The 21,570-nt window shown below is 34.9% G+C and overlaps 1 protein-coding gene across 1 annotated transcript; it reads left to right on the top strand.

Annotated features, from left to right (window-relative positions):
- Positions 1-18,613: 18,613 nt before the first annotated feature.
- On the top strand, positions 18,614-21,269 carry LOC104608493 (uncharacterized). Its single transcript, XM_010274506.3, has 3 exons — positions 18,614-19,723; positions 20,494-20,722; positions 20,818-21,269. Exons 1-3 carry the CDS (start codon positions 18,873-18,875, stop codon positions 20,980-20,982), a joined length of 1,245 nt encoding a protein of 414 aa, XP_010272808.1. The 5' UTR covers positions 18,614-18,872; the 3' UTR covers positions 20,983-21,269.
- The last annotated feature ends 301 nt before the right edge of the window (positions 21,270-21,570 follow it).

Below are 21,570 nucleotides of genomic sequence, written 5' to 3'. Positions count from 1 at the left end.
TTTGGCGCTATCCGAGGTGATCGAGATACCCGAGGTGGCCCGTTATGCTGAGGTGGCTAAGGATGCCAAACCATGTGTCTGGTCACCAAGTTGTGTCCATGTGTCCGTTGTTTACTAGGTCGGGCTAAATAACCCCTCATCAAGAATTTTATGTGGGACCCATGTGTAATTTTTCAAATAGTTTTTTGACCTAAATAGTGTCATAGCAACGGGCGTTATTATTTTATTATTTGTCTTATGGAATTGTCAATGATGTTTCTAATGTCGTTTGTTTTTGCCTTAAAAATGACCTTTTAAAAACTTTAGGGTCAAAAGTGGCCTTTTTTTCAAAGTCCAAGGATCGTTAGAGCAAAAATCCAATAGTAAACTAACAATCACTTAATTTATTTAATTAACTTAGTTAACTTAGTAACTCAATTAATTACATTAATTTACTTAATTAATTCATTCATTTAATTACATGGTTTTGAAATCATTATTGATCAGGGCAATCAAACTATTCAACCCACATGAACTAGTCAATTGTTTAATTCCATTTTAACTTGTCTTGGAATTTTCCAAAAAAAAAACGATGACTTGGTTAGCAAACTATTGACTTGGATGGTTGAACCACTAAAACTCCTGATGAATGATTTTTAAGTTTTTTTAATTATTTTTTATATTTGGGTAAATTATTAATACACCCCCTAATATTTCTGATCATTGCTAAAACCTCCCCTAAAGTTTGATAATTGCAAGTAACTCCTTTAAACTTTTGAAACAGTTGCAAGTAGACCCCCTTTATTAAAACCTTCTAACCAGAGACACAAAAAATGTCCAAAATACCCATGCAATTACCATAGAGGTTGGTTTTTATAGACAAAATACAAACTACTTAAAAAAACAAAAAAAAAAATAAAGAATTTGAAGTTGCAGCTTTACTTTTAAGCGATTGATATAAAGGGCAAATTTGGAAAATAAATCAATTTCAAAAAAGAGATTGAAAGTCTTGGGCTAGTGATTCACATGAAGAGAAAATTTGGAAAATAAACATTTTGGTTAAAAGTATATGCATGGATATTTTAGATATTTTATGCCTCTTTTTATAAGATTCTAACAAAGGGGGTCTACTTGCAACTATGTTAGAAAGTTCAGGCAAGGTGATTTCAATTACCAAACTTTAGGGAAGGACCGGGAGGTTATAGCAACAACCAGGAACCTTAGGGGGAGGTTTCAACAATTTACCCTTATATTTTTTTATTTTCAAAAAGTTACGAGTTGATCCATTTGGACTGGACAATCAAATTGCTAACATAAAAATCTGTGGTCAAATTGGTTCCATGTTTTGATCGTTTTTTAAAACCTTGCTTAATTGGCTTAATTTACTTATTGAGATTGATTAGCTTAGTTTATCTAATTTACTTAATTAACTTTGTTTCCTTAATTAATTTAATTTTCTTATTCAATTGCTTAATTTACATAGTTGGCTTAAGTAAGGCCATTGGTTTTTGGGTTAGCGGCTTGACTGTACAGTCCAAACAAATCAACTTGTGACATTTAAGAAAAGGATTTTTGGCTCTAACAACCCTCGAACTTTACAAAAAAACCACTTTTGACCCTAAAGAATTAAAAGGACCATTTTAGAACTCAGGCTAAAAACTCTAACATGTTTAATCTCACACATTACCAAGAATAAAATAAAAACTATTTAATGTATAAATTAATAAATGTAGAAAAGAAAATATAATTAAATAGTCCCATTTGGAATTTCTAGTGCATTCATATGTGACCAAGAATAAAAATAAGGGGTTTTTATAGTTCAGTCCACCCCTAGGGTGGAGCTAAGATTTCTAGGGGTGGACGGAATCATGCCCGTGGATTGATGCCAAAATCACAGGATGCAATTTATAGGGGGGCTACTAGTAGACTAGGAGGGGGCTGCAATTTCAGATTTCTGAGGTGGGTTGCAATCCACTTATCCCTAAAAATAAAAATGGATTTTTATTTAGTAATTAATTAACAAAAATACTAATTATAGGTGGGTTCCACTTCTTCATTTCTCTCCCTCATCATCATCATTGAGGTCACATCAACACCCCATCGGGGAACCCCATAGGCACCCCACATGCACATATCAGCGTGCATTGAGAACATCTCCTATAATTGTCATCGGGAGATGTTCCCAATACATGGTTGAGATGTATTGTAGGGTGCTGATGTGGACTTCATCATCATCTTCTTCTTCTTCTTTCCTTACTCTCTCCTCTACCTAATTAGCAACATCTATTAGATGGGTTTCATCTTGGTCAAAGGAATATTTGGATCATCAAAATCATCTTCGTCACTGAAATCATCATCATCGGATAGATCAAACTTTACAGATTTGTGGTCCTTGAAAGGAATCTTTAGGGTGTATTTGGTTGCAGTGCAATTTTATTTGCACTATAGTACAAATGAAAAAAAATGCAAATTCTCATTTAATTTTGTTTTGGATTTTATTTTATTCTGATTCATGTCTTAATTTACTTCGTTAAAACTGCAATCAAACAAAATAAGCTAAAATTTGAAACAAAAATAGGTCATAATTTTCACTCGAATCATTTGCACTGTCATAGTTTTGCATCAATGCAAATTGCATTGCATCCAAACACTACCTTAGGTCTTTAAATTGTTGGTGTTGGGGAAGCTTCATATCGTTCAGTCCTTTCATCTGTTGTAGTTGTTGTAAAAGCTATTGTTGCGATTGCTGACCACTCTTTTGTTGGTCCTTTCCATCCTTTTGATTGTATGTTCTTGAACTGATTGTTGAGCTGGTTTTGGTTATTATTTCAAGCCTTTGGTGCACCCTAGAACTCTGCATGTTTCCCTGATTTTGCAAGCTTTTTTATGAGTGTTGCTAGGTCGACATTTCCTGAGACCGTTACCTTCCCCCTGTTCTACATCTGTTGTGGGTACATCCCTGAAGATGAAGACGGAAGACGATTAGAAAAGATCAACAAAAATTACTTTCAATATACCAAACAACACTTGAGAAATCATCGGGTAAACAAAAACATTTTTTTTCCTTTGTATACTTCAACCTATAAGCATTACATGTTAAATTTTTAGCTAAAGAGAAGTTCTTGAAAGGAAAATATACCATCAAATTTCTGCATTAGTTTCTTCACCTTCCGCTTACATACATCACAGTGAATGTTTACGTTGAGAACACAAGTCTGCAAGGACAAGTGACAGAGTAAAGAAGAATGCAGTGAACAGAAAGAAAATCAGTGGAAATAAAGCTGGTAATCAGGGACCAGTTTTAATTTTCACTTGCAAATAGAAGAAGATTATGCAAAGAGATAAAGCAATAGAAAGAACACCAAGATCTTGAATATAGAGCAAGCCATGCAGAAAAAAGAAAAAGAAAATAGCATACCTGGTTCTTCAAAAACTCTTTTTCACTCATCCCTTCCATTCACGAAGAATAACCAGAGAATTCTAGACAACGGGAAGAGAAAGAAAGCTGGTAGATCTGAGTAACAAAACAATTACAACAGAGAAGATGGATTACAAAAGCCCATAATGTTTTTTTTTTTTTTTTTTGAGATCCTTTGTGGTAGGGTTTTCAAACAAAACACAGATAACAAGAGAAAACAAATGGCTTCTAAAAATACTTGCTAATTCGGTTGGAGGTTAGGCAGAGGAAAGAGTAAGGGAAGAAGAAGATGATGATGATAATGAGAGAAGAAGACATTAACAAGTAGAACCCACCTGTGAACAAGTGAGATCCACCTATATTTAATATTTTTCTTAATTAATTATTAAATAAAAATAATTATTTTGGTTTTTATTCTTGATCATATCTGAACAAGCGGGTCATGCAAGGGATTATAGTGGGCTTTTGGGCTATTGTCACTGTTTATTGGTTTTGATGGGCAAAACTAGGTCTTGGGGGTTGGTTGGTGGGATATATGTACTTGTGTCCAATTTTCATAAGTTATGAGATTCTATAGTTAAGTCAAATTTATTAATGTTAATCTAAAATTATTAATTATTATTATGCAACAATCATGTTTTCTATTTTATCTATTAGAACATTTTATGGATTTTTTTTCTTTTCTAATTTTTTATAGTACTTTTTTTTGTTTACATGTCCGTGCTTAGCACAAGCACCCCTTGCTTGTTACTTTGTTAATAATACTTGATAAGGTGGGATATTTACTTGTTGTTAAATGATGTAACTTAGGTTTCACATTATTTAACATGGTCAATTTTCATGGACAGTTTTTGTGGAGTTCGCATCTACTACCCACAAGATGCTAGAACTGCAAATGGGGAACATCTCCATGAATGAAAACATACATATATAACAGATGTTCCTGAAATCTAACTGTAGTGTTACAACTACACATTTAAGAACATCCCCATGAATGACAATGCAAGTACAAGAGATATTCCCGATGCACACCTATAGTGTAGCAGATCAAAACTAGTTTTAAGGTATAACCAATTCAATAGAAACTTAATCCAAGACTCATACCTTTGCTTGTTTTTTTTTCTTATTTTTAAAAGCCTTAAATTTGCAATAATTACTATCTTTTTGTACCACAAGCATTGGTTGTCTTTTCACATGACTAAATTAATTGACTTTTGTTTATATGGTCATCAATTGGGTCTATTCAGTCCTTACTATTGAAGTTGTTTTTAATTCCATGCTTTATAGTCTCACCACTCATTTATATCAACATTCTCATCTTGGATATATTCCAAATATATTGTTTGGTTGTGTTTGGAAATGATGTAAATAGAGTGTGAATGTAAATATGCAGAGTGTAAAATGGTTCATGCAAATATAAAATTGGGTTAGTTTTGCATTGACAAATTTACCTTCCTACTAAACATACTTTTGACTGCAATAGATGCAAACATGAATTCCAATAAAGTATATGTCTTTTTTTTATTTATTAAAAGTCCACTTGAATGCAAATTTACTTCTTTTTTATTGATGTACTTTTATATCTCATTATTGATGTAAACATGAATTGAAAAATGTATTTTCTGTCATTTGTCAATGCATAAATGCATTATTGTCATAGGCAAAACTAAACCAGGGGTGTAAATTTATCCTGAACCGAGATTTACACTCCATTTACATTGTTTCCAAACACAGCCTTAATTGCTTAGCATTCTATTCCATAAAACATTGTTCATCTTATAATTATTTTATAGAGTTTTTTTTTTTCTCTTAATGTCAACGATATATGAATAATATATGTAACAAATGAACTCTAGTTCAGCCATCTTGCTCTAATTCTATGGATTGTACCCAATTGTCGTAAGTTTCTACTTTGTGATTTAGACTATCAATTTTAATTACGCCTCGATTGTTTGTACTACTTTTACTAAAATTGCAATCTCAGTTTGGTTTATCTTAACATATTATTCCAAAGTGTTTTGACATTATTCTAACTTCATATTTAGCCCATTTTTTTGTCTAATTATTAACTTATTAATCAATACTATATCATCCATGAATAGTGTATAGATATACATTAAGAGACCTCATCATTTAAATGCCTACTAGTTCATTCACGATTAATACAAAAATATAAGGACTACGTGAATCCCTAAGGCTCAGTTTGGAACGAGTATAAATACAAATATGTACAGTGCAAAAACATATTTGTATCTCTCCTTCTTACTTTTCTCCTCTTCCATCTTTCTTTTCCATTTTCCATTTGTTTCTTTTTGGTGTCAAATGCATGTGGTTATTTTGAAGTTGCATTGTCCAATATATTTCACTATTTGGTGCTATTTTGGGTGAATGGTGTGTTCTATTTGTTGGTGTTGCTTGTGATTTCCTTCAGGTCGTGCAATTAGTTTGTTTGGTTGATGTTCTACTCTTTTGTGATTCTTTGGGTTTCTACATGCTTATGGTTGGATTGGTAGGGATGAGCATTATTCCATTAAAACTGAATAAATTGAACTAAAAATTTTGATTTTGATTTTTTGATTTTTGGTTAATTTGGTTTAAAAAATCAATTTCAATTTTAGTTTTCAGAATTAGAAATTCAATTAATAAAAAAAAACAAATTAATTGAGTCTCATTATATAATATATAATATAAAATATATAACATATAACATATATAATATAATATATTTATATATAAAATATTATATATATATATATTAATAAAATTGGATATTAATTGAAAAACTGAACTGAAAATCTCAGTTTTAGTTATTTCAGTTTTCCTATAGTTTGGTTTTGGTTCAGCTTTTAAAATTTTGATTTATTCACTTTAGTTTTAAGTCAATAAACTGAACGTTGATCCTTATGGAGCGGTGCTGATTTATGAATATTTTGTTGGGGGTTTATGTACCATTGGCATTCCTCATGTATGTTACTTGAAAAAAGTATAGTATTCTATTCTCCACCAGTGTGCTTTTTGTTCTATCCAAGAACTTGTATTAGGTTCTACCATTCTTTTTATTTGTACATGTCCTTGGATAAATAATCTGCCTTTAGAACTTCAAAAAATCTTGGGTCCTTAGTTCTTACGCCAATTAGTGTCCCTTCATGATGTTTTTTGAGGAATTTAGGTTCCATTAAAGGACATTCATTTTTCGGGGGGAGGGGGGGGGGGTTGTATTTTGGTAAAGGTGGATCCCATGGTAAAAAAATTTAAGGGCATATTTGATTTTCTTATGAGTATAACTATTTCTCAAGTGGATAAACAACTTTCCCACTTGGGAGAAAATTGTCAATTTTTTGGATAAAATTAAATTTATGGGTAAAATGGTCAATTGCTTAACTTATCTATGTAAAATTTATGATAAAAAGAATACAGATAAATGAGTTATCGAAAAATGAACACGCCCTAAGTAATACCTATCTTGTAGGTGGATATATAACTTTTCCACCTTTTGGGGGGATGTGAAAAATATAAAGGTAAAAATAATAACACAAAAAACTTACTTGAAAAGAAAAAGACATGGGTAAATGCAGTTACTTGGATAAGCTATATATAATTTTTTTTCTTTAAGGAAAGTTAACATGATATGCTTGGCTATTGTGAATTTTTTGTTTTCTCACATGGGCCCCACACATTACGTTAGCATGATTGCAAGAGTCATCTTGTGGGTAGAAAATTTGGTGGCTTACAAAGAGAATGCTTCTTTTTAGGGCTGTCAACGGGTTGGGTCTGAGTTGGAACCAGCTGGAACCGGAATTGACCCAATATAAAATGTCGAGGACTCAAACCTGGAACTGGACCCGATAGAGTCTGTAATTTTTGAACCCGGAACTGAACCGATTGGTTCTTGGGACAATCGAGTCTGACCCGACAGACCCAATTATAAGAAATAAAAAATAAACATTTATATTTAATATATATTAAATATTCTATATATTATATATTATATGTATAGTATATATATTATTTATTTAATATACTATACATAATATATTATATATATATAATATAGTATATAATATATCGGGTTGAGTCTAAATCAGTTCGGGACTAGGTGGAACCGGTTCCACCTAGTTAGGACCCGGAACCGACCCATTGGTTCTGGTTCCCAGAACCAGAACTGGCCCAATCGGTTTGGGTCAGACCCAACTCATTGACAGCCCTACTTTTGTTTTGAAATAGGCTTATTTTGGGATGATTTTCAAATCAAGGAATTCTTTTATTTGGCATCTCAAATGGTGGGATTTCAAAACCTCACAACAAAACCATGAATATATATTATTCATTGATGATATGGTATTTATATTTAATTTGTGGTATAATCTATAGTAGTACTTAGATATTTAATCAAAATTGTTAAGTGCGGTGTGGTCATTTGTTTCAAGCCGATACTCATGCATTGGAAGGTTTTCAATTCAGGATACTAGGATTCTTCTTCATGACAGTATTCATGTTTGCTCTTGCAATTCCTTATACCACCACTTGACCCAGAACCATATTGGGTTTGTTGTGATGTATGGACTGACCTTCTTTACAAATTTTGGGCCGAACAGCACCACCTTCATTGTGCCTGCGGAAATATTCCCAGCGAGGCTACGGGCGACGTTCCATGGTATCTCGGCAGCATGTGGGAAGGCTGGTGCAATTGTGGGGCGTTTGGATTCTTGTATGCAGTGCAGAGCCAAGACAAGTCGAAGACTGATGCGGGTTACCCAAGGGGAAATCGTTGGAGGAGATGTCTAAGGAGAATGAAGAGAATGAAAACCAATCTAACAGGACTGATGAAGCTCTATAAACTCTTTCTTTTTCTTTCTGTTACAAGTTTCTACAGAAAAGTTAATAGTTGATTCTATGCAAAATCAAGGCATGTACCATCAATATTACTAGATTTGCAATTAGTTTGGTCAAGTGACTGGTTGTTTGTTTTAATTATTTCTTCTGAACAGGGCATTCTTTTCTTTTAGTTTTCATTTTAATTTTTCCTAAAAGTTTATCCATCAACCATAATAAATGGGAATGATCATTCATGTGTTCGTTCTTGTTCTTCTTACCTTTTCCATGTTTATACCGTTAATCAAAGAGAACAGACACCTTGCTATTAGTTGGCCAGAATTTGACGCTTTGGTTAATGGTTATTCTTATTGTTTGGCTGAAGCTATTCTCTTAGGATCGTAAAACGTAATTATTTGATTCACAATGTTCTTATTTTGAACAGTACGTTGTTTGCTTGGTTCTTTGTGGTTAACTAGGGAGAGATGGCCAAATTTGGCTACTCTGTCAAATTGGTTGTACCATAAAATCTTAGAGTTTAATGTTGGTGAATGGTGTTGATGTAGTGAACAATTGTTGATTCCTCTGATAACAGTTTTGTTTTCTTAATGAAACATGGGTACACATTATTAATTATTCTTTTAATGGTTTGCTTTAATTCTCAGCACTCAGCAGACAGCAGACGTATAACTGCTGAGAGCAGTTATTTGATTGGAGTGAATTTGGTTGAGGATGATTTTTTTTTTTATGAAAATGCCCAAGGCTGATCTATCCAACAATTACTCAGTTACATCAGATTCTAAAGAAGGAATCAAGAAAGTAGGTGCCACAGACCAAGAGTGCGCTAAATTACAAGACAAAGCATGCTTAACAAGTCTATGGGCAACCCGATTACAAATCCGGGGAGCAAAAGTAATTGAATAGTCTTAAAGGTGAGATAAGAATCTCTTGCAATCCATAAGAAGAGTGTAGATATTACATGGATGTTTAAGGGTACCCTCCAACAAGAGATTAATCAAAAGTTGTGCATCACCTCCAATTACAGCACAAGAAATACCAAGAAAAGAGACAAAACAGAAGTTTTCCAAAAAAAGCTAAGGCTTCACTGAAAAGTAATAAATTTCTTGAATTTGTTAATTGAACTGTCCTCATTTAAGAAAATTAATTAGATTATGATCTAAACATGTCATCTTTTGAAAACCTGAACCGATACTGGACGGTTGAATAAACCAAGACTTGTACCCTTTTCATATCAGTTTACTGACCAGAGAACGGAGAACAAGAAGGAAACCAAATTTGGAAACCATTTAACTTGAGATTGATGATTAAGAAAAGGAAGGGAATGAACAAAACAAGAAGGAATTGAAATGGATTTATATATGGTCATGCCTCTACACTAGTTTTGGTGTTCGGCCGCCTAGATTAGTGATTTAATCTGCATCAAGCAAGATGGTGGCATTGCCTTTCTCAACTACCTGCCTGAGCCTTGCCTACAAGAAATGAAAAAAGCAAGGTTTTTAAAATTAAATCAGACAATGAACCGGTCAGGGGTCTGATTCTTGGGTCAAATGGTCTGACTGTTTAAATCGAATGGATAGTCCGTTCTGACAAAAAAATAATAAATTAAAAAAAAAATAAAAAACTGTCAAAACCGTTGGACGGTTTACACGGTTCGATCACCTAGGTCAGCGATTTATTGACCAAATCAACGATTCTTGGCGAAATAACGATTCTGGGGTAAAACAGAACCGGTCACCTGACAGGAAATCAGTTTTTCTGGTCTGACCGTCCAGTCTGGTCTGACTTTGAAAACTATGAAAAAAAAGCCCTATTCCGAACCTTAAATCAGTCATGCCTCTATAGAGAGGTTTGATTAAGTGATGCATGGGAATCAAACTATTAGTAAGGCTCAGTTTGTTTGCAGCGCAAATTGTTAAATTTTATTTGTACTGGTGTAAGTGCATAGGAGAACAAATAGGCAGAGTGTAAATTCTGATGTATTCACTCGTGATTGGTTAGATAGCCTGGTCCACATGCCAATAGTGTCAAAATATCCTGAGATGAGGGTTATTTGTTTAGAATTGAGGTAGGAAGCAAGATAATGTGCTCCCCACCTTATATGAAAGAGGGCTGAGGTACAAGAAAGATGATACAAATTTTGCCTCAGTTTTTATGATGAAAAGTAGAGATCTTATTTTAAGTAAGAATGCAGATCATAATTACAAATGAATAGATGAAAAACTGAACTGAGTGCAAAATTTTTGTCTAGTCAGATTTGCACTGCAAACAAGCATGGCCTTAAGTTTTAGAACGCAACCTTAAGACTATTCTTTTGCTTTATTGGACAACTATGTATTGAGCGATAAAGTAAATAACCTCCATTCAATGAGTTAAGCCAAAGATGAAAATGTTTAATTGGTTGAGTGACAAATAAATTTATAGTCTAATCTCTAAATTCAGTTATTTGGAGTCGACTAAAAATTTAGGAATAAAAATCCACTAATCCCATTTCATGATAAATTAGTCTAAAATGTGCAAATATTTCTTCCTCCTTCCTCCTTGGAAGGATATGGTTTTCTTGATCAATGTATTCCTTGTTTTTCTTAAGGCTCAGTATAGAAGAAGTATAGGCTGCGTTTGGAAATGATGCAAATGCAAATAAGTATGTATGCAAATATGTAAAGTGTAAAACGGTTCATATAAATTGTAAAATTGGGTTAGTTTTGCATTAGAAAATTTATCTTCTTATCAAATGGACTTTTAGCTATAATATATGCAAACATGAATTCCAATAAAGCATATGCTTTTTTTTTATCAAAAGCCCATTTGAATGCAAATTTACTTCTTTTTTTTATTGATGTGCTTTTATATCTTATTATCAATGTAAATATGCATTGGTCTATCATTCGTCAATGCATAAATGTAATGTTGCCAAATACAAGCAAAAGTGAACTAGAGTGCAAATTTACCCTGAGCCGGGATTTACACTCCATTTGTATTGTTTCCAAACGTAGCCATAAATATAAATATGTAGAGTGCAAAACCTTGTATCTTGCATTTGTAGTCTTTCCTATAAGCATTTATACAAAAACATTTATTAAATTCTCCGTATATAATTATATGCCAACCTACCAAATTGTATGTTTATACAAATTCAACTTTCAGGTGTCATTTAGAAAGATACAAATATATAGAAAATAATACAAAATACAAGATTTTGCACTCTACATATTTGTATTTATACTCCTTCCAGTTTGGGAAGAATACAAATGCAAATATGTAAATTGCAAATACAAGGTTTAAAAATACAATATACAAGTTTTGCACTATAAATATTTATATTTGCACTCTTCCCAAACTGAGGCCTTGGAAAGAGTATAAATACAAATATGTACAGTACAAAAACATGTATTTTGTAATTCTAAACCTTGTTTTGCACTGTAAATATTTGTATTTTTATTCTTTCAAAACTGAGCCTAAGTACAGTCTCATTGCAATACGAGTAGTGACCGGGGTTCAAATCTTAACAGCCTTGTGATTTGTTTTTGCATGGAACTCACAAAAAGAAACATAAATCACATGGGAGAAAACCCCATTGATGATTTAAAAAATATGAATTGTTTTTTGAAACAAAACCAACTTTTTTGTTTCTCAATAGAACAATTTATTTTTACTAAAGTTGCAATTTCAAAAGCAAATGAAAACAAAAGTATTCACATTGCACAACACCCTCTAAATCAATCATATTCAGGAAAAAAATGCATTTTTCTATCATCATTTGGGTTTCGTGTTATTAACATATGAGGAGGACCCTTTAGGGTGGTTGATGATCTTCATGATTGTGTTTCATTGAAGCTTTGTTGTTTGTTGTGTCCTTTTTCTTGCATCCGTTTTGGTCGACCGCTCTGTAAAAGTGTAAAGTAAACATGAAATATATAACAGTCCGTGAAAGTCAATTACTCTTGGCTCCCAATTTCCTACAGAAAGTTATGCTCTCAACCTTTTTCATCTCTTGATGTTAATTCCAATATTTTCAAATAGCCAGAATATTAAAGAGCAACAACTTCCATGAATTTACAGCTTAAAAGATCAATTGGAGAAATTGACCGGAATCTAGCCATTATTAGTCTGGGCGTTGATTTAAAAGGTATGCTTTGAGCAATAAATGAATTATCATACCCTCTCTTTTTTGTTCTTTTTGGTAAAGTCATCCCCTCTATTTGGCTATGACTATTTATTGTAATTAGGTACGTCTAATTTATCTAAATAAGGTTATGTATGCCCAATACAAGAACACCCCATATAAAAACCAGAAATTACTAGCGTCCAGCCTCTAGAAGAGCACCAAGCCCATCCAAAACAAGCTGGGCTGAGTTAGTGAACTTAGGCCTTAAAGGAACATAATGAATTAATGATCATTTAAGCATTTTCAAGTACAAGTAAGAATGATTTAAGTGAGCCAGGATCTCTTCATATTTCCAACCGCTGTTGATTCGGATGGTCGGACCATTTGGCCCGGGAATCATTTAGGCAACTAGTTTCGTTTTAACTTAAACTTAGTTTCTGGTTAAAAACCATTAAATCGGTCAACGACCCGTTTAATGGTTTTTGGCTATTTCTTATTTTTAATTATTTTTTTATATTTAAAAAAAAATTGTTGTCATAGCGGGCTATCCATTCGAGTTGGAAAGTCGAACCATCAATCCAGAAACTGATTGTCAGAATGATTCCGTTTCCGGGTTGTTTTTTAAAACCAAAGTTTAACAATAAATTAGTGGGAAACCATGCGATACACGAGATTTATTAAGCGAAACCTAAATAATAAAAATGATCATTTACTAAAATACCCCTTATAATTTACTAAAACCATGGCTGGATGGTCATGCTTGTAGAGTGTTTATAGGATTTTAGCTTTGAAGAGATCCCTTTGCTATTTAAGCACCCAAAGTTTCACAATAAATATGTCGCCAACTGAACAGAAGGAAAAGGCTTAGACGATGATAAGGAGGAGGAGGAGGAGGTAGAAATCAGAAATGTTTTTCGAGATGTTGACCTGGAGAAATATCCAGGTGGGCTGGAGCCCATGATGCTCTCATCACATTTCACAGCATTTGTGAAACGCCCCTCTTGTTCAACAAAATGATCCAGATCATTCGGTTCTGATAACACTTTTCTTGAGCTATTACGATATTGTTTATTGCCTTGTATTCTATTTCTATCCATCTGAAACATGCCAAAATCGTTTTAGCCTTTTAGGTTTTCAACATAATCAAACTGGCTTCCCATAATAGACTCTTCAGTTACAAGCAGCCTCTTAGTTGAGTTGGTCGCATCTCCCTGCTAGAGATGGCTCCAGGTTCAGTCCTACAAGTCAGCAATGAGCAGCCAAGCAGGCTCCTTTCTTCATGGCAAGCAGTCGCCTCTGTGTGAACTCTTTTAAACAATACAGACCCAATTCCGGCCAGTGACTTTTTCTTGGTCCATCTTCTCTACACACATATTGAACAAAACATGCATTCCCTTTTGTTTACAAAGTCCAAGTCCATAAAATAGTACCAAAATGGTACTAAAATCATCCAATTTATGACCAATATTCCTTTCATTCTCGTAATTTCAAAGCGAAAGCTGCATTCTAGGAGACCTTTTCATCATGTGGCTTTTGGCTTTGCAGAGGAGAGGCCCATCCTGAAAGCTTGTGAGCAATGTTTGATCATCATGCTCTTCACAGCTTTCACCAGAGCAACTACTTGGAAAAGATAGAGCTAATTAAGCCCTCCCAAATAGAGCCAAATACCCATTGTATTTTGATTGCTTCTTCCTCTCTATCTTCTTATTTCCTAAAATGTCCTCCAAGGTCCAAACTTTTGCAAGCTAGACCAGTTGATATTTAATATCATCCTCTGGTATTATAAAACTGAAAATTGGCATTTAGGTAATAGTGTATTAAGTGATTGAGCAGTTGTTGGCTTTGATTAATTCCTCTTTCTTGTTAAGCAAGTATACTACTGAAAACTGAATGTTCATAAATAATTCATCATACCATATTCTTGTATGACCTTTCAAGCTGTTAATATGCTATTAAAATTTCATAGATTGACCAAAGGAAAAAATAAAAAAATGGATTTTTTTTTTTTATAATTCATGTTTCTATGTGCTACAAAGTTGGAAAGTGGAATTTGGATTTGAAAAATGCAACTATTGTACCCAATAGAATTCCAACACTATCCCCATTTATTTCATTGCTGGATCTGCTTTCTTTTTGTTGGGCTGATAGTGTGTTCATGATTTATTGGGTGGCTGCAAAAATTTTCTGAAATGCTGATCACAGCTGAAGAAAATTCTTGTATTTAAACCTGCTTTTTGACTTGCTTAACGAAATTTCCTCTTGCAAGCTTTGTGGGGTGTTTGTAATTAAATCATGCTAATGAAAATTGGAATTCTTTTCGTAAAATAACAACTGAGTTATGAGGCATAAAATACTATTTCCAGTTTGAAAACAGAAAAATTAATTTAAGGTCTGAACAGTTTTCTGCAATACTGTAGATTACAACTATACAACTTAATTGGGTCACTTCATGGGTTTTCTTACCTAACCCTTAAATCTTTCTTATTTATTCTAAAAAGCAATCAAAAGTCAGGATTCTTTCTTCTCACATGGAAGAGGACTATTGAGCCACATGAAAAGAGGGTTAAAATAAAAATTTACATGAACTCATGACAGAGAGAATTTTGCTTTTTTATGGTGGAGGGAATGTGACTGAGGAGATCATTTTAATACTCTGTCAACTCAAACGATGTGGTTTCTAGGAAAATCAACTCCAAGCTTGTGGCGAAGTTGTGGGCTTTTGGGCAATAAGCCCATAAAGCAATGATTCTTCATGTCTGAACAGAAACTTATATCTCCCACATGATTTATGGCTTCACCAGAATTTCTGTTCAAGAGCTTACCAACAAAAAATATTTCAGATGGTTGAAGATGTGAAGAAAAAGTCATAAGAAAAAAGGTGGATCAATTGATTCAATTCTCCACCAATGGATTGCAATTTTCAAATTTGGTGGTTAGGGTTTTTGAGACAATGAATTCACATGCACCCAACTGTTCTTGATCACTTTCCTTTTGTGTTCTTGCACGTGTCAAACACATGCGAGTAAGCATTCCCAAAGTACAAGTGAGAAAAGATAAAATAGAATTGGGGTTACCACATTACTGTAGCCCTGTGTCAAGAATGGGACCCATTTGTTAGAGTGATTTCAGTTGAAATTGATGAATAGAGAGGATGGGTTGAACCCATGTGAGTCTATGGTTGTAGAACGGGCCCCTGTTATTGAAGCGGATCATAGCCATTCATTGGACAGATATCACATCAGAAAGTGTCTGTACCAAAAATCAGTCTAATAAATATATGTATTTTCCTTCTGTACGTACCTTCTAAGGGTTGTCGTACATGATCCAACGTTGTTGAATTCTGTCCACTAACAGCTAAAATTCACCCTAATCTCTGCCCAAGATGGGGCCCATTTAAATTGGGTGGAGATCCTCTAAATTAAGGACAAGTTGCAAATCATGGGCCATGGACCCAAGCTTTTGCCAATTCGTATCATTGCATTACGTGGTCATCTGGGAGCCATTTGAAAAGTAAATATTACTTAGGAGTTAGGACCACAAAACCACATATGGCTTACTCAGATCTGGACCCACGAACCCGATCCATATATAAAACCGAAGCCCAACTCCTATATTACCGAAAGACGAATCACAAATGACGGGGAAATTTTGGCTCCTAAAGGCTACAGTCCTACCTGATCAAGGGACATGCGTCCCACCAAATGCGTTGTTTCTCACCTTAGGAGGGTTAAGGTTAGGATTGAAGGACCACTCCTACCTTATTGAACGGCATGTATCCCCGACCAAATGCATTTGCCAACTTAGAATTTAAGGGAGATTAAGTATTTAGATATAAAAATCAAGAGGTGGACCATGGTAGGAGCGAACTAAGCCATGGCGATCCAAATCCATTACAGATAATGATAAACCATATATTGATTTTGACCCGCTCCATAGAGGAAAATGATCCATAACTATTAACCGAATGCGAGTGACTGTAATGATGACACTATTCATGGTTGTTATGGCATAATTGCATCCAAACGCCACCTAAAAACTCATTGCAATTTATGTTGTATTTGGTATCATTGTCACTTCTATTTATAATGTTTTATATTGGTCAATACAATTTGTACGAGAATATATATTTTTTTCTATCATAAATGTTTTGAGTTATCAATACAAGTATCATTGTTGTTTTTTTCAGGAAATTTCAAATTTTGTATTTCCACAGTAAATGTTAACACCCAATTCAATGGTGTTTGGTTTTCCTTTCCTAATGAGCATCGCTCTATTTGTATCAAATTAGTATTTGTATCTGAACTCGATAGCCCCTGGGCCTGCTTTTTTAATGAATTAATTTCGTAGTTATCAAAAAAATCCCAATGCCTATACTTTTTAGTGGAAGTGGTTATTTGGTGTGATATAACAATATAATTTCTCAAAAATTTGTATTAACCAACATAAAAAACACTGCAAGTAAAAATGACAATAATATCAAATATAACCTTAAACTTCTTTATAATGCAAGAAAGACATGATACTGGAAAGGATTCATGAATTTTGATGAAAACTCTTATGATTGATATAGGTTGAATGATTATAAGTTTTTCCGGTATTATGCCTTTTTGTCAACATAGTTGAAATAATTTATAAAACTTATTTGTCGTCTATGAATTACCTCTTGCTCTCGTGTGGATAGTGAGAAAACACCTTAGCAATTGGAGTAAACATCAAAAAGACGTTTTCCCATTAGAAAACTTTTACACAATCCTAAAACAATATTTATTTAATAAACGATTTAACTAAATAATATTTTAAATTCTATGTACGTAGTGTTGAATTGGTTTTTGATATAAAATCAAATACAGCTAAGGATATATTTAGTACTGTGACCATTTATTTAGGGGTTGTTTGGTATTGATGGAATTTATAAAATAAATGTTTTATATGATTTTGTCTTGAAAAATCAAATAAAATTTGCTTTAAACATTTTGTGCGATTTTTTTACACCTCATTGTCATTAGTCTAGTAAGTGCCACATAAGTCAAATAGTAAAAAATCGGTCTTGAAAATAAAAAACATTAAAATTAATGTTTTTTGATAAACGGTTCATACAATTTTCAAGAGAGCTGTTTATTAGATAAATGACTCAATCAAATAACTTTTTAAGCAATTTTTTTTTTTTTTTGTTAAACATGTCTATAATGCTGAATTGACACCATTTCTCCGAAAAGCTACATTGATATCAAACACCATCTTAATAAACATTTTGTATTTAATTTATCTTAAAAAACAAAAAAAAATTGGTTGATAAACGTTTATTTAGTTTTATTTGATAGTTAGCCGCCATTAAACACTACAGATAAGCTGAAAAGTAAATAAACAACGGGATGTAGAAGGAAGCATTAAACCCTCGGTTGGCTCTCACACAAACCAAAAAAATACCTATTTAACAAACATTATTACCAAATAGCCTTTCATTTTAGAATAAACATGCTTGTAAACAAGAATTGGCACCGTTTTTCAAATAAACGGATAACCAAACACCATCTAAATCTAAATCTGGCGTTTTTTTTTTTTTTGTTTTTGTTTCTGTAAACGCCGAATTGGCACTTAACCGGCACCGTTGCTCGTCGAAATCGAACATAATCAATATCTTCGCGAGACATATGCCATACTTCTAGGGTTAAGATATTGCAATGGGACAGGTTGATACATCAAGATTGGTCAGCAGCCAGACCAATGCTAACCAATCGATTGGTGGATCATTTCTTAGCTTGGACGCCTCTCACATCTTAATTAGACCTTACCGGTCACTCTTCCCCAACCATCAAATGACATCATGACCACAATAAAAAAGTCAAAAAGATCCGACGGTCAATCCAATTTAAACGTATTTACTTTCTATTGAATTGAAGAAAAGAGTCAATTGAACTGACTTGTCCAAATCAGTAACAATCAGACCCAGGCGTACGGACTTCGTGCCCTTTTTGGGCCCACGAGCTACGATATAGCGATAGCGCGGGAACAGCAAATTAGTTCTCATTTGCAAATTCAAAAAGATTTCGTCACACGTGCCTTGGCCGTGACTTCCCGTCAATGGTCAAACCCATGGAGCTCTGTATTACGATCCGATGGTCTAGAATCGTCAATGCGTTGGAGACTTCCCTAGATAAAATGATTTTGGACCAATCATGATCGTTCGATGAAATCAAACGGTTGCAATTGGAAAGAACCGGTACGTTGGGAAGATCGCTTACCCCAAACACGATAAATAAACAACAAATTGAAGCCTTTGAAACGGATTCCGGATTCCAGATTGATTTTCTCTCGTCGTCTCTGCGCTTCTTCTTGCTTTCTCCTCGTCTTCTTCTGCTCCCCTCGCTTCGCTTGTTAGCACTCTTAGCTAACCTGCGCTGTTGGCACTGTTTATCACCGCCTGAGATGTCTGAGAGCTTCTCCCGTACTTCTACCTTCGTTACAAGAATCTCGCGATACAGGAGAACCCATTAAATAAGAAAGACGGAAAAACAAGACCCAAATCCCAAAACCGCCATGGACGGTCAAAAGAGCCAGGCCAAGCTAACGAGGACCCAGTCGTCGCTCCGTTCATCGCCGACGATTAGATCATCCATCCACAGCCTTTCTTCCATTCACGAGGAAGAAGTCGCATCGGAGGAACAGAAGCCCCACTCTGGGACACGAGTTGCCTCTGGTTCGAACCGGTACCTTCCTGCTGTGGCCATGGTGTCCCTGAGCTCGTCTCTTTGCTTGTACTTCTTCTTCTATCTCAGAAGAGAAGAAATACCCACTTCCGAAAATTTGTTATTGGCGATGATTTTCATCGCCGTGGCACTCTATGTGGCCGGAAAGAAGAAGGGTTTTATCATCCAGACCTCATTGTTTATGAAACATTTATGGGATGAGAAGAACAAAAGATTAGGGCTTTCGAAGACTGGCGGAGATTCGGTTGAGTGGTTTATCGGCGGCGAAGGCTCGTCGTCGTTCAAGAAAGAGAGGAAAGATAAGAAAATTATTAGAGAAGGTGTGGAGTTCTACAGTAATGGCGATTTCTACGAGGGGGAATTTCACAAGGGGAGGTGTAATGGGAGTGGAGTGTACAATTATTTTGTGAATGGGAGATACGAAGGGGATTGGATTGATGGGAGGTATGATGGATACGGCATCGAGAGCTGGGCAAGGGGGAGCCGGTACCGGGGACAGTATCGGCAAGGACTGAGACATGGCTACGGGGTTTATCAGTTCTATACAGGGGATAGCTATGCCGGGGAGTGGTGTAATGGGCAGAGCCATGGCATCGGAGTGCAGAACTGCTTGGATGGTAGTTGTTACGTTGGAGAATTCAAGTGTGGCGTCAAGCATGGCCTTGGTTGCTATCATTTCAGGTAAGAAACTGTTTCTTTGAGTTTGATTCTTGGGTTTTAATGCTGAATTTTGTATTGATTGGTATTGATGTTGGAAGTCTTGTGGGAAGGTTCAAGAATGGGATGGATCCGTTTGCATCAGAGGCCCAGATGGCTGGAACTTTAGAAATCTTTTCTTGTTTTATTTTGGAGTTTGCATTCATTGAAGACCTTAACAGACATAATTGACTATTTCTCCTATCTTTGATCATTGAATTTGCAGTACATTAGATAGAGTTTGTAGCTATAAAATGAATTGAGATGTACTCGAGTGCTGATCATATTTTTTTTTCCTGGATTTCTATTACAACTCAAGAATTTGATTACTTAAGGTTTCTTGGCAAGGCTCTACTGGCTATTCTTCCATGGTCAGGTGGGTTCTTAGGATTAGTAGGTTTCTTGCAATATAATGCATTCGGGCCTCTGATTCGCACATAATTTCAATGTTGTTGAAACTTCTTTGAGGTTGCATTGATGGGTCGTGGCTGAATTTGGGTTATTTGAAGTCATAACTGAAAAAGTGCAAATGGAGTAAAAAGAGTGGTCCCTCCCTAAAAGGCTAAAACAGTATTACTCCTTACTCGTTGTTAATTGTTCTCTATTGTGTGTGTGTGTGTTTCAGCTTCACTACATGTTTGATGTGTCCTAGTCCTTTTTCTTCTTGGGGGGTTATCTTTTTGATATTACATGAAACTAAAATGCATTTTGCTCAATGAACCAAATATTCATTGTTAATTCTGATTGTGATGTAGAAATGGAGATCGTTATGCTGGAGAGTATTTTGGAGACAAGATCCATGGATTTGGTGTTTATCACTTTGCTAATGGCCACCGTTATGAGGGTTCATGGCATGAAGGCCGAAGGCAAGGCTTTGGTATGTATACTTTTCGGAATGGAGATGCAAGATGTGGAGAGTGGGATGCTGGTGTCCTCAAGAGCCCCCAGCCCCCACTAAGTGATGGGGTCCTGCGTGCAGTTCAGGTACATTGCTTTCATCTATTTCTCACTGTCATTACTCTTGCTCATGGCATTGCACTTCAAAATTCTTATATCATTCCCTTTTTATCAAACTTCAGGCAGCTAGAAAAGTGGCAGAGAATGCTATTAACCTCCCTCGGGTGGATGAACCAGTGAGCAAGGCAGTCATGGCCGCAAACAAGGCTGCCACTGCTGCTAGAGTTGCTGCTGTCAAAGCAGTTCAGAACAGGATGGATGGAAATTTTTGTGAAACGGAAGTGTAACAGAACAATCCTGACTTTACACTAAATTTGGTGAATTACTATCCTGCATTTGGAGTGTAAGCCACCTGGGTAGGCAAAAGCAAGCCCTGGTGAGAGAGAGAGAGAGAGAGAGAGATGACAAGAGTGGATGCTAGTTTAGTTGATCACAATGTAACATGTATATAAATCCATCTGTATATCAATTGAAGATGAATTTTCAGGGCCTTTTTCTTTTTCATGTGGCCCATCTTCTTTTAGCTTCTTCTGTATGCAACGATGAAATCAGATAAGATTGAAGGTTTGAGCACAGCTTACCTCTCTTAAGTCACATCAACACTATCATCTGTCAAAGTCTAGTCCAAATAATCCTACTAAGCTGTTCCAAGCTGTTTATGCCCAAATTAGAGAACTCTCCCCACACCCCTTGTAAAATTAAAAACAAAAGAGAGAAAAAAAACAGAGAAGAAAAAGACAAATTTATCATCTCAGCTCAGAATCACTATAGGCTATTGGTGCGCCGAAAAGGTATTTTTCTTAGCACAAAATTTCTTTCCGAAAAGAAGGTCGGTTTGTTTGGTGCAGTTGTCCTTGATCCAATTGGGGTGCTAT

The sequence above is a fragment of the Nelumbo nucifera genome, chromosome 5, assembly GCF_055504915.1.
Source record: "Nelumbo nucifera cultivar China Antique chromosome 5, China Antique-T2T, whole genome shotgun sequence".
NCBI classification, from domain to species: Eukaryota; Viridiplantae; Streptophyta; class Magnoliopsida; order Proteales; family Nelumbonaceae; genus Nelumbo; species Nelumbo nucifera.
This window is presented reverse-complemented; position numbering and strand designations above follow the sequence as displayed.